The following is a 17,004-nucleotide window of genomic DNA, read 5'->3' as shown; positions in this document are numbered from 1 at the left end:
CCTTTCAGATCAGAAAATCACACCCTAATTCAGATCCGTGCTCAAATAGTTATGGATTCAGAGTTGCTTCCGCATTCTTGTGATTATTCTCTTTGAATTAATCATGGTTAAATTTACAACAATTCCTTCTTTAGTGGTTTCACATGACTACATATTATGTTATTATTTTAATGAGATAAATATAATCTAAAATAGACTCTTTGTTATTAGGATTGAATTAGAAATAAAAATGTATATCCTTTAATTCTCATGTTCTTTACATCATTAAATAAACAATAATTTTAGTCTTATGCAAATATAGAAATATGACTTACATTGTAGTCCAATATTCCTCATTAGGATTCGATTAAAATCTACTCACAAGATTAACTGTTTCTAAAACGCTCAATCTCATTTAGGACACATTTCCTTGAAGAGGGAGATTTCATGTCTTACAAGACCTGGTCTTTTGTTGAAATCTTGTAGGTTGAACCTTATATGGCTCTTATTCAATAAGTAGATTGTGATAATTTTATGTATCTTTTTCTCTGGCTCTATAGAGTTTGAGATCCAAGATATAAAATGTTAAAATGTAATACTTTAATTCATGATATTAGAATATCATTCTCAATGAATAGTATGCCATCAACATGTAACGCTAGGAATGTAAAGGAATTATTTTATTGTTTCTTATACATACAAGCTTGCTTTTTTAAGGATTTGATCAAAATTACTTCCTTTAATCGTTTTATCAAAATGAATGTTTTAACTATTTGAAGCTTGTTTAAGTTCATGACTTGATTGATTCAATTAATCAATCTTATCTTCTTGAATTTTACATACTTAATTCTCCAATCTTTATATGTAAATATCTTCTTTAAGATATACATTTAAGAATATTATTTTAAAATCTATTTATCAATATCTTATATTCATAATATACTGAAATGGCTAAATTGATACTTATGAACGTTAGTATTACAATTGGAGAAAAGATTTCCTTATAATAATAACCATTTGTCATCAAATATGACATTAACTCACTTATAAAAAAAATCATGTCTAACATGACTTTTGTATAAGTTTTAGGATTTTTACTCTCTTTGTTACTTTCCATCAAATACGTTTTAACAATGTTACTATACTATACAGATGGATGAAAAGCATATGTTCTCTCCTAATAGTAATCAGTGCATTCAATAATAAATTTAGTAAGTAAATCTTTATTTACTTTATCACTTGAAGCTCTCATTGAATTCATAAAATCTCCAACTATATTTTTAGTTTCTCCCACTGGATTAAATAATTCTCCCACTGAAAAAATAACTTTTTTTAGAGTTATATAGATCCTTGATCAACAATTTGATCTTATAAAATAACATATTTTTTAATAACAATTATTGTCTGAATACTATACTATGATTATCAATATAATACCTAGTATTTTCTTTAGGATAACCTATCAGTAGGTTGTTATTTATTTTAGATTCCAATTTGCTCACATTTTATTCTCTAGCACAAATCTGGCAACCCCAAATATCTAAGCGTTGTACACTTAATTTTCTATATGTCCACATCTAATATGAAGTGGAGAAAAAATTTTGTAAGAATCTATATAATAAATAATTAATAGTCTCCAATGCATAACCCATAAGAAAATAGGAATAAGTAAATGCTCGGGATAAATTTAACTATATCAAATAAGGTTTAGTTTTATCTTTCAGACAAAATTGTTAAGTATGATGAATAGGGAGATATCAAGTACTAATAGTTCCATTTCGTTTATAAATCTTTTAAACTTCTAAGAATAAGAACTTGCCACGTCGATCAAATCGAATGACTTTGATACTTTTATCAAGTTCCTTTTTAACGTAGGTCTATATTCTTTGAACTATTCAAAGATATTCTAATTAATGATGCAATGCGTAAATATAACTGTATATAAGTGCATCTTCTATGACTGTTATAAAATATGAATATCCAACTCTTACTTTTACATTTAAAGGGCCATATACATTTGAATGTATAAAGTTATGCGTACACTTAGCTCTAGCACGTTTTCTTGAAAAATAGTTGTTTAGTCATCTTACCTCTAAGACAATGTTCACAAGTTAAGAAATATTATACTTTTAGAAAATTCAAATGACTATCCTTTATCAACTTGTTGATCTTATCAACATTAGCATGACCTAACATTGTGTGCCAAAGATAAGTTGAATTACCTTAATCCAATCTATATTTAAGTGATTTATCAATTCCAATAACATTACATAAGAGTTAAGGGCAATAATTATGAAATATAAACGGTTTTAATTTCATAATGATGAACAAAGAAATTTTCAAACTTTAATAGAGGTTTTATTTTACAATAAAATAGACAATCACGGCTATAAAGTTTAGAAAATAGAATTCAAATTTCCTCTAACTTCAAGAAACATTAAGATAATCTTTAAGTTCCACTTCATGTCATTTACTCAAATTCAGAAATAAATTTCTCATTTACAATGCTGAAACTAGGTTTTTATTTCTATTGTCAAAGTTAATCTTTCTATCTTCATATTTATGCATTTGTTATACTCTTACAACAATTTGTAAGAATGTGAAGATGAACTAGAATCAATACATCATATATAAAGAATCACTAACATTATTAACCTCTACTAAATAATGAGGTGATCTATCTTTAAAAGATATTTTTTTCTTAAGTGATGTGATGCAACATTTACAATTTCTTTTTCTAATAACTTTCATTATTTAAATTCCCGCTTTATGTTCAAAAATTTATTTTCCTTTTCAAATTTCTCTCTTAGAAAAACTTTCTTTTCTTAATAGTGGACAACCCAGTTCGATATTCATCACTATGGTTTTAACTTGCTTCATAATATTCTTTTTCCTTTCACAACAAATTGTTCAGCTTTAGTATAATAATAGTGAGATCTTGAATTCTAAAATATTCACTTTATACTGAACAAGGAATGGAAATTGAGAAGTAAAAATCATATCAACGTTTGATCTTGATCTCAACTTCTAAGAAATCTAATTTGTCAATATATGTATCAAATCATCTTATGAAAATATATATATGTGCTCATCTTATGAATACTCCTTTACTATTATTATCTTTGAGTAGAGTCATGACCGATGATCCCTGTCACCAATTATATCTAGTTTAGCGGATATGTCCATTTGACAATCTTAGGTTATTTTCAGCTATAAAGATATTAAATAGATTTCTTTTCCAATCCAATAGTTAGGGCTATTTAATTTATAATCATTCAATAACATATCAAAATGATAACTTTAGTCATCATGTATAAGCAGAATATGATAACACAAATATCCCAAATTATTATTTTATTATTGCATAATTATTACTAGGGATATTTTAAGTAATGACTTCACATTTAACATTTCTCTTATTTATTTAAATGTGAACAAAAAATCCAAGCTTATTTATACATTTTTAGACTATCAGGAAAGAATATAAATAAATAAGGTAGAATCATCTATTCAATCATTACAAATAAATGACTTTTCTTTAATTTTAGTGTTTAATGTAAGAGTTAACTCCACTATTATTGTGAGCACCTAAAACATTAATGAGGTGTGTACCCACCAATTCAATCATTTACAGGTTGCACCTCCTATTGTAGCTAAGTGATCCATTATACATAAAATATTTAACTTCCTTATGCGAGATATAACTAGATAATGAGTTTTAACAAATCCTATCATGTCTGGCTTCAGATAAGTTAAAGCTATTATCTGAATTATATCTCTACAGTAAAAGACCTTTAGATTTTTATTTCTTTAAATAATAATCTATCTACACTTCTATACAACTTTTATTATTTATCATAATTGTAAGAACACAACAAAATTTGTGAATTTAATAATCAGTCAATTTCTTATAAATTCTAAATTGTTTATATTTAATAAAATTTTCATAACATATTCTCGACCTAGCAGTAATTTTCCATGTAATCCTTTAATCACATGAATTGAAATTAACTAATTTAAAAACAATACAACCATATCACATGCATAACTTAAACAAGTATTTGATAAATACACATGATACACTATCAATTTTTAACTCAACAAGAGTTAAATAATCTTTTTAACAAAAGAAAATAAATTATATAAGCATATGGGCTTCCAAAAAATTCTTCAACTGTTAGGGACTAATCAGAAATTAATCTTTAACAGATGGCCTATAGAATAATTTCTGGATCAGTGAGCGGGCTGAAACTAATTTTACAACAAATTTAATAAACCAGTGAACTCCAGAATAATTTTTGGATCAATCAGGATCTGTAACTAATTCTACAACAATTTATCAATATTGGCAGACATTTCTAGGTCAATCAAAGAGCTATAACTAATTTTATAGCGTATTTGAGATCCTGATGGACTTCAGAATAATTTCTGAGTCAATTAGGGGGTCTTCGATTAATTCTACTATAAAATTCAAATCTAATAGGGTTCGGGTTCAGGTCTTGTTTACGGGTTAGACCCATTTTACATAATTAAGTTCAAAATCAAATTTGAACTTGGGTCGGGTACGGGTCATAAATGGGTTCGGGTCCAAACCCGATAGATCTATGCAAATTAGAAATGGGTTTCGGGTTATATGAAAGCAAGTCAATACTCATTAGCTCTTATCCTATTTCTTATAGGATTTGGGTTCAAAACTCATTAGATTATTTCTCCTTCAATTCATGAACTAGGGTATTAGTCTAGGGTTTTTGCTGGAGGGCTTGGGCGGCCGCCGTCGTTCACAGTCGACGGTCGATTTCCACAGCGGGTGTGAGGCCGTCCTTACCGCCTGGCAGCCAATTTTCTCAGGAGAAAAAACATCTGATTAAAATCCACCAGTCACCGAAGAAGAACAATACTGAGAGATAAGTTCTCAATTTTTTATTTCTCTTCTATTATTCTCTACCCTTCATAAGTTACTTATGAAGCTTATTTATAGGCTTAGACTTACCTTACAGATTTTTATTTTGAACAATTCTTAATTGTTCAAAACTCTTTCCATAATATTAAAAAGAGAATATTCTCTCCATAACAATTAAGGATAGAAATAGAATTGTATTGCAATTATAACTCTTCTAATGACATTAATAAGACCAATTAAGAAGAGAAATAGAATTGTATTACAATTATATTCTTTCCATAACAATTAAGGATAGATCTCATATCGAGAACCAACTATTAATCAAACTAATAATTTTAATTTAACAGTCAAATCTCTATCCAACCAACTATTCATAAAAAAGATATTCTATAATATGGATTAATTATTTATAAATGATATCTTATATTTAGTCCCCTCCAGTATTATTTATTTTAAGCAACTCTTTTAAGCAGGACAATTCACCTATTTGCTCATGTTTAAATTACAATTCCCGTGAACATAATAAAAAATTCTTTTAAAACATCAAAATATTTTATTTAAAAAAAATAAAATTTAAAAATATTTTTTAAAACCACCTACCAACAGGAATTTAATAACTTCATGGGAATGCATAATAAATTAACTCATCATAATGAACATATTAGATCCTATGTAGATATCAATTATTTCTCTAAATGGAATTTAATAGCCTAATGTTTCAGGTTGTGTAACGCTTGCTAAACAAGCTAAACCATCACATCAAAGCATACTAAATTAGCAAATTAGAAATGTCAATATCAAGTCAAATGAACCATGTAACAATTTGAATTCTTCATCTCCTAGGTGACTCGTCCTATGGAATCCAAATGCGGTCTAGTGCTATACACATCACAATGTGTGTTTATGACATAAACCCGAAGAATCCCCATTCACAATTATTGAGACTCACTACTACCTCTCATATGTCGGTGTCATGCATAATAACATGTTATAACAAATTTATCATGTACTAGTTATAGGTTGAGCATGAGTTTAAGAAATCTCTAAGTTAAATCATATCTCCAAGCAAGTGACCATTACAGTGCATGATCTAACAAAACAATTTCTAAAGATACTATGACAATTATAGAAATGATACCCAACTTATATGTGCAACAATAAAATCTTTATTAATATTTAAAAATATTACATAAAATGTATTGGATGTTCGAGGGCATATTCCAGCAAATTTCACCATAGCAATATTCATCATCAACTCCGTTCTGCATCATTAGGTTATAACACTCATGAAAACCCTCATACTCCTCTTTAAATCCTGAGCTATTTAACCATTTTTAACATGTTTTCTTTTGTAGAAAAAAACAACAAAAAAGAAAACAATCCAATCCTAAGGCTTGTAGGAGGAAGTTATCAACTTCATTAGGCTTGTAGGAGGAAGTTATCAACTTCATTTCTTTGTACATGTTATCTAACTCCTAAGTATATGGGCGATACTCCACAAGTTTATTTATTTATTCACTTTTTCTTTTGATTTATATATTGTTTGATCCAACCCTTGTCCAAGTAGGTCTAGGCATTGAACCTGTGTGGCTTGAGCGGTCTAGCCTGAGCTTGAGTGGACTGTTTCGTCGATCAACATTAACCCAACTAGCGCTCGGGTTTTGAGAGGGTTACACCGAGTCCAAATCAGGATTTGATCGGATGTTTGCCTAATAAATTAGAGCTCTTTCTTTAAGGACCAAGTCTTTAGTCCAATAGACGATACTCTTGTGACCCATGAACTTACATCCAAATAACACCCATGTTGCAGCATATAGAAAAAGGGTTTTTTTGGAGCTATGAATAAGCTCTTTCTATATGCAATTGTGTGCGTCATGAACTAATTGTTTTCCTGTATCATCGATTTCTTTTTGAGATGATGAAGTTCAATCAAGTATCGTGATTAATGAGGAGATGGTCACGGAGACATATGTGTCATCATCATTATGTTGAAGATTGACATTAAGTATCAACAAGTAGTTGCAATTGACAGATGTTAGTTGCAATTGACAGATGTTAGATAAAGTTATGCATGATATCTCGCTTCCACATCTTATGTTGCATGACCAATGTATATCTAGAATTACAGCGTAGGTCAAGGTCTGTATCTTCTACATCGCTAACATGTGATTTTCCTAATACTTCACAACTTACTATGGTTCTGGCAAAATTTCAGCCTTAAAACGAATTAAGAGAATACTATAAGGTCCTCACAGCAAAATGTCAAACAAGCTATATCTTACTAATGATGTATATTCTGGTTAACAGAGACCCAAAAACATGCAACTTTCATGCTAAAACGAAGACAAGTGCTTACCTGTGTATCCTCCAAGATTATCCTCGCCTTCAGGCATGCGAGTCACCTCTGGTCTCACATTGACTAGATCAATACAAGAATGAACTGCCACGTGCGGATCAAGTGGATCAGTCGGTGGTGGTTCATTGAGATCCATAGGTATTGCGGCTAGTTGCATAATTGTTCGGGCCTGAGACAAGTGGATAAAGCATTGTGGGTCACACGCGGCCGGGGAAAAAAAAAAGAATTAATTGTGATAGGTCCTCTATGGTGTCGCATTTTGAAACCTATTACCCCTCTAGTTTTACTTTGGCAAATATATCCTGAGCAAATTTTTCTTTTACCCTGAGAGAGTCTATTTCCCAAAAAAATAAAAACTCTTCTTCCAAGAGTAAATGAGCCACATTTCACTTACGGGGTTTATCTACCAAAATCAAACTGCAAGAGTAAGAAATCGCAAAGCATGACAGTAAGGTGCAATTAACACAAAAAAGGGATTCATTCATAGACCCATATTTTTATGCTGACTCTATTTTTAAACCCTTCAACTTTCAAAGTCATTTTAAACGCAAAGTACATGTTGAATTACTTTTATACCCAACTATGTCATATCAAATTCAAATATAGTCAGTGATGCACCAAATATAGCAAGAAACGTAAGACTTTAAACATCATGATAAGAGCTGACCCAGAAACTAAATTTATAAAAAAAAATCAGCTTTAGATTGTTTTGGGTTCAAAATCAGAAGTGAATGGATCCAAAAGTAGGCTAAACGTCCGAAAACCAACCTAACTTTAGATGAGCAACCACATAAACTCCCATCATAACTTTCAAAATATCAGAAAACACCAGTCAAGTTTAGAGGTTATCAAAAACCCCTTCATCAGAGCCCCCCACCCCCAACCAAAAAGTGTGAATCACAATTTTCACTTGAACCCCAAAAATCAAAGAGTGTGAATCACAATTTTCACCGGAAAAAAAAACATTCATCTACGTTATTTAAGCCACCAACGTGAAAAATAGTGGCTGATGCTGTTACTTTTAATGAAGTTAAAGGGAGGTGTTCTGATAAGCCGTAAACTTAAAAGGGGGTTTTCTGATATTCTTACCTGTGGGCTTACCTTGCGGAGGGGAACATCGTTGTAGACGTTAACNGCCGTAGAATATTGTCATCTGAGCCGCATCTCCCCTGAGACTGAAACAAGACCAAAGTTAAAATCTGGGCCGTCCAATTTGTCGGGTCCACTCGGTTCACGACATCATTAGGGACTAATAGGGGCGGGGCCACTGAATCCTAGCCGTTGGATTAACAAACAACGGTGAGGGGTTAAAGAGTAGAAAAAAAGACCGTAGTCGTGCAGTTTAGTGGGAGGCATCGGGAGGTGCTTTGGCAAATCCAGAGAAAGTGGGGACCGCCGAACAGTGAGGCGCAATTTAGCGGAAGCGGTGCGCATGCGGCGATCACAGCCGTCAAAATTCCGGTAAAATTTTACCAGATGTAAGAAAAAAGAGGCGCGCGGTAAACATCGACGTGAAGAATAGAAGCGAGGGTTCTGAATCTGACCGGAGGAATTCCTAGGATGAAATCCGCCCGGCGCATCATAGCGCGGACAGGCACAGGTTAGCCAGAGCCACCAGGCGGCGAGCAGACAGAAATCCGACGCCGGCCGGCGCAATTAGCAAAATATAATTGGGGGTTTAATCTAAGCGCTCTAAAAAGAAAAAGCCACCTGGCCGGGGAGCTGATCCTCATTCCGGCGGCGACCTCGTCGAGGCCGGAGAGCCAGCGCGAGGCGCACGCGGTGTCAACGTTCGGCGGCTGCGATCGGATCGAATCTGGATCAGGCCTCGGGTCCCTCCTCCGTCTACGGCGACAGTCCGAAACCTTAAAGAGACACCAAAAAACCAAAAATCGCAACTCATCGACCGACATGCAGCCAATTTAAACAAAAAAAAGGGCGACGTTACGAGCGTCGGCGTCAAAAAAAAAATAACAATCAAAAAACAAAAAACAAAAAAAAAAAAAAGCCCATGCGGTTGAAGTTACACCGCCGCCGCCGCCGGCTTGCAAGGAGGCTACTCTTACTTGCGCGACGAGTGGAGTCGGGGCCGAGTCTTCTAGAAGACGCTTGAGGGATGATGACCGCGGATCGCCTGCCTTGTTCACGACGCCGACGCATCCTGCGACCGAACAACGCCGCAGTTACTGATGTGCGAAAGCTACCTCATATATTATATATATATATATATAGAGAGAGAGAGAGAGAAGAGAGAGGTTGGGCGGGAGAGCAAGCGCTATTCTACCTTTCGTTGAGAAACGCGGCAGTCCTCCGCGGGTGAGCTGGGCCGATGTCCTCCTCGCGTAAGCTCGCCCAGGGGCTGCTCAGCGGTGACGAGATAGCCGTCGGCTGGATTCATTGTTTTTATTTTTTGCTTCGCGGAAAAAATTTTACTCCGGTGTCTGTTCTCTTTTTGACTCCTTTTGGGTCAGTGGAGGCACAAATAAATTTTTGGCTTCTTTAGTTTAGCTGGCGCGTTCCTTTCGCGGTCACCCCTCCAGTACGTATTTTTTGAACTCTTTTTGCCAGAAAGACCACAATGTACGTTTATTCGGAAATACGTAATATAATGAATCATTAATATAAGTTTTGTGCTCTAGATATATATATATTATATATATATATATATATATATATACCTTTATACTCATATATATAGTACTATATATATATATTATATATAGTACCACACACTATATATCCGTCTATGGATCCATCTACCTCTTATCTGCTTCTTACATGTTTGCAGCTTTCCATATCTCGAACCCAATCCTCTCTAATTATGAGGTAATTTAATAGTGTCCAGTTTTTGCAATCATTAACATATATTTTGAATAAAAGGTTGATATTAAGCCACTCAGGAAAGCCACTATGAACTTGAAAACTATTATTTTTTTCCTTACCACCATTTTTTCAAAACCACTATCACAATCGTGGAATTCTACATTATCTAATCTCGTCCCTTAAATTCAGAAGGTATGACAATTATTGAAAAAATTGAGTACTCTCCAATTACCACCTAATTAGAAATGATCTGAATCAATCTGTATCTTTTTCTTCAATTTATGTTACTTTTATTGGATAAGTTTAGAGGAATTGTGTGGAAATGCTTCCTTGTAACCAAAATCTTCTTTTTGGATTTTTCATACCTTATATTATCAAATTGGTATTTTTAGTAAAACCATAATCTCAATATGTCATTTTTTTTATTTCTTTCACTTGCGACATTATGATATTAATTTTGATATTTCAAGTCAGTTTGATATCATTTTATATACGAAATGAACATAACTGATATTTTTAGTAGTGAAAAAAATAATCAGATTGGTATTAATTTTGACATCAATAGGATACATGGCAAGTGAAAGAAAAGAAAACCAAAGTTGGAAAAGAGTTCCTACTAAAATGTCAATTTGGTAACTAAACCATTTTTTAAATAATACCCATTAGAATCATGCACATACATAACTAACCACAAAATCTCCATGTCTGTAAAAGTAGCTCCAATCATCATCAAGTTTGTTAGATATAGAGCGTAAAGTTGACTACTTTGTTCATATTTTTCATTACAATTATAAATTAGCTTATCACTAGTAGAAAACTGATCAACCTAGATGGAAATTTTCGTCTAGGTTGATCCAAATTCCGTCTAGATTAGTTCATGTAGACGGAATTCCGTCTAGTTTGGGTGGTTTATTTTGCTTCCGTCTAGATTGAGTCAAACTAGACGAAAGTCAACCTAGACAGAATTCCCGTCTGGTATAGAAGACCAGACGGAATTCCACGGAATTCCGTCTGGTCTGCTATACCAGACGAAAATCCGACTGGTATAGCAGACCAGACGGAATTCCGTCTGATCTGCTATACCAGACGAAAATTCTGTCTAGGTTGGTTTTTCACAACCTAGACGGAATTACGTCTAAATTGACTCAATATAGACGGAATTCCGTCTAGGTTGCCTTTTTTCCAGCAAAAAAAAAATTAATTGCAATTTATACTTTCCTGTACAATTACATTAATAAATACATCCAGAAAATACTGTACACGTGAATATATTCAACCATCCAATTATAATCAAAATTCATAATAATTCCATCCAAAAACCAAATATAACCACATCCAACACATTGCACAAATCCAATCATCCAACTCAAAATATACATCAATCAGTTCCATTTAATACACATCCAATAACATATATACTAACAATGCACATGACTAAGATAGGATACACGACATGAATAAATGTAGTGTTATAACAAACTAACAATGCACATGACTAAGATAGGATACACGACATGAATAAATGTAGTGTTATAACAAATAAAACTATTTATTGCATTAAAAATAAAAAAACCTCATCCATCGTCGTCGGCGGGGGTATCTCTATCCCGATTACGAGAACGGGTGCTGCTCCCTCCATTATCTCCACTCTGAATATTTAATTGAATAATCATTATGTGGTGTTTGATAATATATTAGATAAAAATGAATTTATAAATATAAGAAAAAATAAGGTACCTGAGCACTACTCTGTCTAGCGCCGGAATCATCGCCAATCGAGCTAATGATCCGTATGATACCACCATACGCGCTGTAAGGAATAGCACCGCCTAAATATTGTATAACATACCCCATGAGATCGTCCATCGAGTTCGCCGTCAGCGAAGGAATAGCACCGCCTAAATATTGTATAACATACCCCATGAGATCGTCCATCGAGTTCGCCGTCAGCGTAATTCTAGTCATCTCATTAGTTACCTGAATATGCAGCCCCGGGTCAATTTTGTCAATCAGATACGTAGAGTTACGTGCGACAAATGGCATAGCCTGGTGTTTTCGCCGAAAGTCGTTTCCATTGATGATTCCATTAAAACTTAGATTGTTTACAGAGAATTACAATGAAAATAAGCAAAAATACAACTTTTGAGAAAATAACACAGAAATTGTTTATCAACTCCTGCTTTTGTGGGATTTTGCCTGTGCCGGGAGCGCTTTAACTCGTGGACCGCCGAATCATAGATCGTGAAGGGGGCTTAATGATTCTTCCTTCGTTTATCGAAGTGAGAATTTGAAACGAATATCTTATCAAAGTAAGACAATCGTTCTTCTTAATATCAACTCAAAGCTCGAATCTCAAGGAATCACACCAAGAACTCAAGTCTGCTCTCTCTCTGCTCTGAATTGCTCTATCAAGTGCTCGATCGGATGCTCTCTAATCAGCCCCCTTGGATGCTCTCTAATCAGCCCCCTTTTGTCACCATTCTCCCACTACCTAAATACCATCCTTTTATGATGTTAGTGGGTCTCCCCTCAGTTTGTAACCATCTCCCCACGTTTATGGTTGATCTCAAGTAGTTATGAAGCCAAAAAACCGTCAAAAAACGTGTTGTAACCAACTCTATGGCCGAGACAGTGAAGTCTGTCTCGCACTTCCGAGACAGTGAAGTCTGTCTCGCACTTCCGAGACAGTTTGTACTATCTCGAGTATTTTGGCTCTAACTCCCTCGTTCGATCTCGGAATGAGATGATCCAAGATGTGTTGGAAAGCTGATGAAGAGATCTACAACTTTTGTCTTTTGACCTTCTTCAGATTTGGTGCGAGACAGTCATGACTGTCTCGCATTCCGAGATAGTGAAGTCTGTTTCGCACTTCCGAGATAGTTTGTGTTGTCTCGGGTATTTTAGCTCTAACTCCCTCGTCCGATCTCGGAATGAGATGATCCAAGATGCGTTGAAAATCTGACGAAGAGATCTACAACTTTTATCTTTGACCTTCTTCAGATTTGGTGCGAGACAGTCATGACTATCTCGCATTCCGAGACAGTAAAGTCTATCTCGCACTTCCAAGACAGTTTGTGTTGCCTCGGGTATTTTGGCTCTAACTCCCTCGTCCGATCTCGGAATGAGATGATCTAAGATGCGTTAGAAAGCTGATGAAGAGATCTACAACTTTCTATAGGCAAAACACTCATAGAGTTGTTCCTTTATCGTTTAACATGTTTCACAGACTCGTACGCTTCGCTGACTTATTTCGTGTGCTTTTTAGCTTCTCTACAATATCAGATGATCTCCTTTGACTCAGATAATCCTCCTTGACTCGGATAGTAACATTCATCATCTTTTTTTATCTCGAACTATATGCGAGAACCTATAGGTAATTTTTTATGCTTACAGATACCCCCTCCAAAGTGTTTCAGCCTCATTCTTTTATAAAAGAGGCTGGAATATTTTGGATATGATACGTCTGACCATTAATTCGTTGAATTCTTCATCTTTTAGTCACTCAGTGCTTTGTAGAATAGCTAAAATTCTTCCGGTGTTGCGTTTATCGCTTGACCGTTGTCAAAGTCTTGTAGAATAGCTAAAATTCTTCCGGTGTTGCGTTTATCGCTTGACCGTTGTCAAAGTCTTGAACTGAAACTGATGTTTTGATTTGTGAATTAGCGCGTTTATCGCTTGACCGTTGTCAAAGTCTTGAACTGAAACTGATGTTTTGATTTGTGAATTAGCTCTTTGTCGTTGAACTGATGTTGAACTAATTTTCTTCATAAGAATTCATATCTGGATCGCAATTGAATCTCCTGAGATCATCCATTGGACTTTTTTCCTTAGCCTTATCTTGGCAAAAATCATTGACGTGTTGGCAGGCGTTAACACAGTTTATCCTCGTGCGTTTACTGGAGTCTACACAGTTTAAACTCTTAAAACGTTAGAGCATAGCGGTCTTGAGTGTTGAGGCTGCAGGACCAATTGTTCAGGTCGGTTCATCTGCAGATATGAATTTTATCCTAAGTTTGTCAGATACTCAAGTCACGAGACCAACTAATAAAGCTGGTGCGTCAGTGATTATCACATTTATAGGATTTTTGGCAAACCCTCAGCCATTAACGGGTTTGAGAAGCCTTTACCGATTACCGTTTGAATCGGGCTAGCATGCAGATTGTTTAAGTCCGTTCTGCATGTAACGTTATGCTAAGAGAATAAACTCTCTTAGACTTGGTGCTATGATGTTGAATACATAGACTTGTTCGTTTTCACGGGAACGGACCATCCAGCAACGCTTATTAGGCGTAGGCTTATCTCTAATAAGGGATCGAGATAGAGTCCCCCATGCATCAAACATGGATTTGAAAATGTTGATGGGTTACGTCTTTTTGGTGGAAAGATGAACCTGACACTGGAGAGGAAGAATTTTATATTCTATCTCTTAGTCTCCTTTTTATTGGTAGAGATGAACCCGATGATAGAGATGAAGAATTTTATATTCTATCTCTGTGGTCTCTTTTTTTGTTGGTAGAGATAAACCCGATGATGGAGAGGAAGAATTTTATATTCTATCTCCGTGGTCTCTTTTTTGTTGGTAGAGATGAACCCGATGATGGAGAGAAAGAATTTTATATTCTATCTCCTAGTGCAAAGGAAACTCAAAGTGGGATCTCCACTTAGAGAATCTGGATTGGTTTGAATAATCCTAACTGTCATAAGGTTTGATTATCCAATTCAAAGCTGGACCTTTCATTCGCAAAATGAATCGAAAGGAGATTTTGGCTGTGGTCCTAACTGTAGTAAGGTTTGACCAAGTGGAAGTTTCGAGGTGATCCTAACTGTAGGAATGTTTGATCACTCGATTTATGGGTCTCTCGTTTATTGAAGGAATCGAGAGGGGATTTTGGCTTTGGTCCTAATTGTTTAAAGGTTTGACCAAATAAGAAGTGGGAGTGAGGTACAAATAACGATGGGAATGTTAACTTGTACACAACACCTGGTGGGAGTTTTTGGTGTCAAGCAATAAGGACTTAACACGAAGGGGTTTGATAATCGCTATGGATCAGCTGATTGAAAATTTGGATGTCGTGTCAGGACTTCAACAGTGGGAGTGTTAAAGGCTTAGGCACGGTGGGGGTTTGAATGGATTCAACCGTGAAGAATTTTGGTGGACCCACCGTCAATTAATTTGATCAATGAGGAATTTTGTGGTGGAGGACCGTGAATCATTAAGCACTCCACAATCACTCCGTGGGAGTTTCGTGAGGAAAAATTGACCCGATGAAGTCATTGAATCTCATCTCAACGAAAGAATGTTTCGAAAGTCACTGTAGAAAGGTTTTAATCGTCTTGGAAATGATTAAATAGCCATGGTTGGAGGTTCTTAATCATGATTAAGAATAAATTATTCTAATGATTGGTTTTCACCTTGAATAATTAATCGGTTTTGGGTTATCCTTAAAAATACCATGTGTAGTATTCTCTAGGAACTTTCTATTGGAATGAATTGAGGTATTCCACCCCCAGCTCTTTGGCGAATCTAAATCCAATTATATTCGGCCACATTGTTAGGTTATCCTTAAGAATATTAGGAGTAATATTCTCTAGGAACTTCCCGTTATCGGAAATAAGGGAAGTAGTTTAACCTCGTATACCTGTCGGAGGAAAGGGAGAAGCAGTTTATACTCTTATACTCTTTGGAGTTAGGGAAAACAGTTTATACTCGTGTACCCGATGGAGTATGAGGTTATTTTTATTTGCCTTGTTTTGCCGTTATAATACCGGAGTCAATTAAGGCTTGGATTTTGTTTTTGAGTCCAAAACAAACCTTAGTGGGATGAAGAACCCTTCTGTGGTATGCACAATAGTTTGGATCAGTAATCCTTTTAGCTTCATCCTGATCTTTAATAGGTGGTAGCTCGATCTTGTCGTTGGTGAGGAGGTATTTCAAGATGGCTGGAGCTTCATCATCTTCGAAAGAATACTCCTTTTGGAACCTCGGATCGAGAGTCGCGTTCACAAGAATTGCGGATGTCGTCGGTTGACCTCTCTCAACTTTCTTTCTTTTAAGAAAGTGTTCAGCTTGTTCGCCACGTAGTTTTAACTCTTTCCAAGTGGTGAATGGTACGACCCCCAGGGCTTCCAGGACATCGATGGAGAGGTTATTGTGACATGTTTGCAGGATGAACTCCTTGTTAGACCCTAGAGGGGGGTGATTAGGGTCTTATGCTAATCTAATCCGATTAAATGCTAATTAAAATTAATTAATAAGTTATCCTAGCAAGTATGAACTATAACAAGATATGTAAGCTAGGATAAGCAATATGAACAACAAAGAGATATATCCTATATGATAAAAATATATATGCAAGGATATATAAACTAACACAAGATAATATGTCCTACCAAAAAGATATACAATATGATATATGCAAGGATATGTAAACTAACACAAGGGGTAAACAATATGAACTAAATAGTGGATCATATAAATAATGAGCTATGGACAATGGCGATATAAGATATGAACATAAATATAAATGAACGCCAAAGTACACTCAAACACACTATATGATCACGGAGTTCGGACCTTCCGTCCTACGTCTCCGCTCCCCACTCTCGGGGAGAAATTCACTATCACAACCGAGTTTTCTACGCTCACCCGAATAACATTTACAACCACACTATTGTCGGTTTTCAACGATCACCGATCAACGTCACTCCTCACACTTGGTTTTCTAGTTCACCGAAAACTTCACAACACACTCGGTTTTCTAGCTCACCGAAAACCTTACACCACTCACAATGTAACAAATATAAATTTGTTCTCTATAATAGATGAGAACATAATTAAGCACAACTCAATGTTATAATCTCTCACAATCCTAATATACTATGTATGTAAATACAATAAGCTCAAGTGGGTGTATGTAACAATGAGATAATATAATCAAATCTAAAC

At 34.9% G+C, this 17,004-nt stretch overlaps 1 protein-coding gene across 1 annotated transcript in view; it reads right to left on the bottom strand.

Moving 5' to 3' along the window:
* Positions 1-8,366, bottom strand: part of LOC109822205 — a 45,804-nt gene extending 37,438 nt beyond the window's left edge. Inside the window, exons 1-2 of the mRNA XM_020388375.1 lie at positions 8,337-8,366; positions 7,236-7,404 (exon numbers count right to left, since the gene is read on the bottom strand). Of these exons, the coding sequence (XP_020243964.1) occupies positions 7,236-7,392 (157 nt within the window). The 5' untranslated portion in view covers positions 7,393-7,404; positions 8,337-8,366. The remainder of the gene's footprint in view (positions 1-7,235; positions 7,405-8,336) is intronic.

Source organism: Asparagus officinalis, chromosome 8 (genome assembly GCF_001876935.1).
Source record: "Asparagus officinalis chromosome 8, Aspof.V1, whole genome shotgun sequence".
NCBI lineage: Eukaryota > Viridiplantae > Streptophyta > Magnoliopsida > Asparagales > Asparagaceae > Asparagus > Asparagus officinalis.
This window is presented reverse-complemented; position numbering and strand designations above follow the sequence as displayed.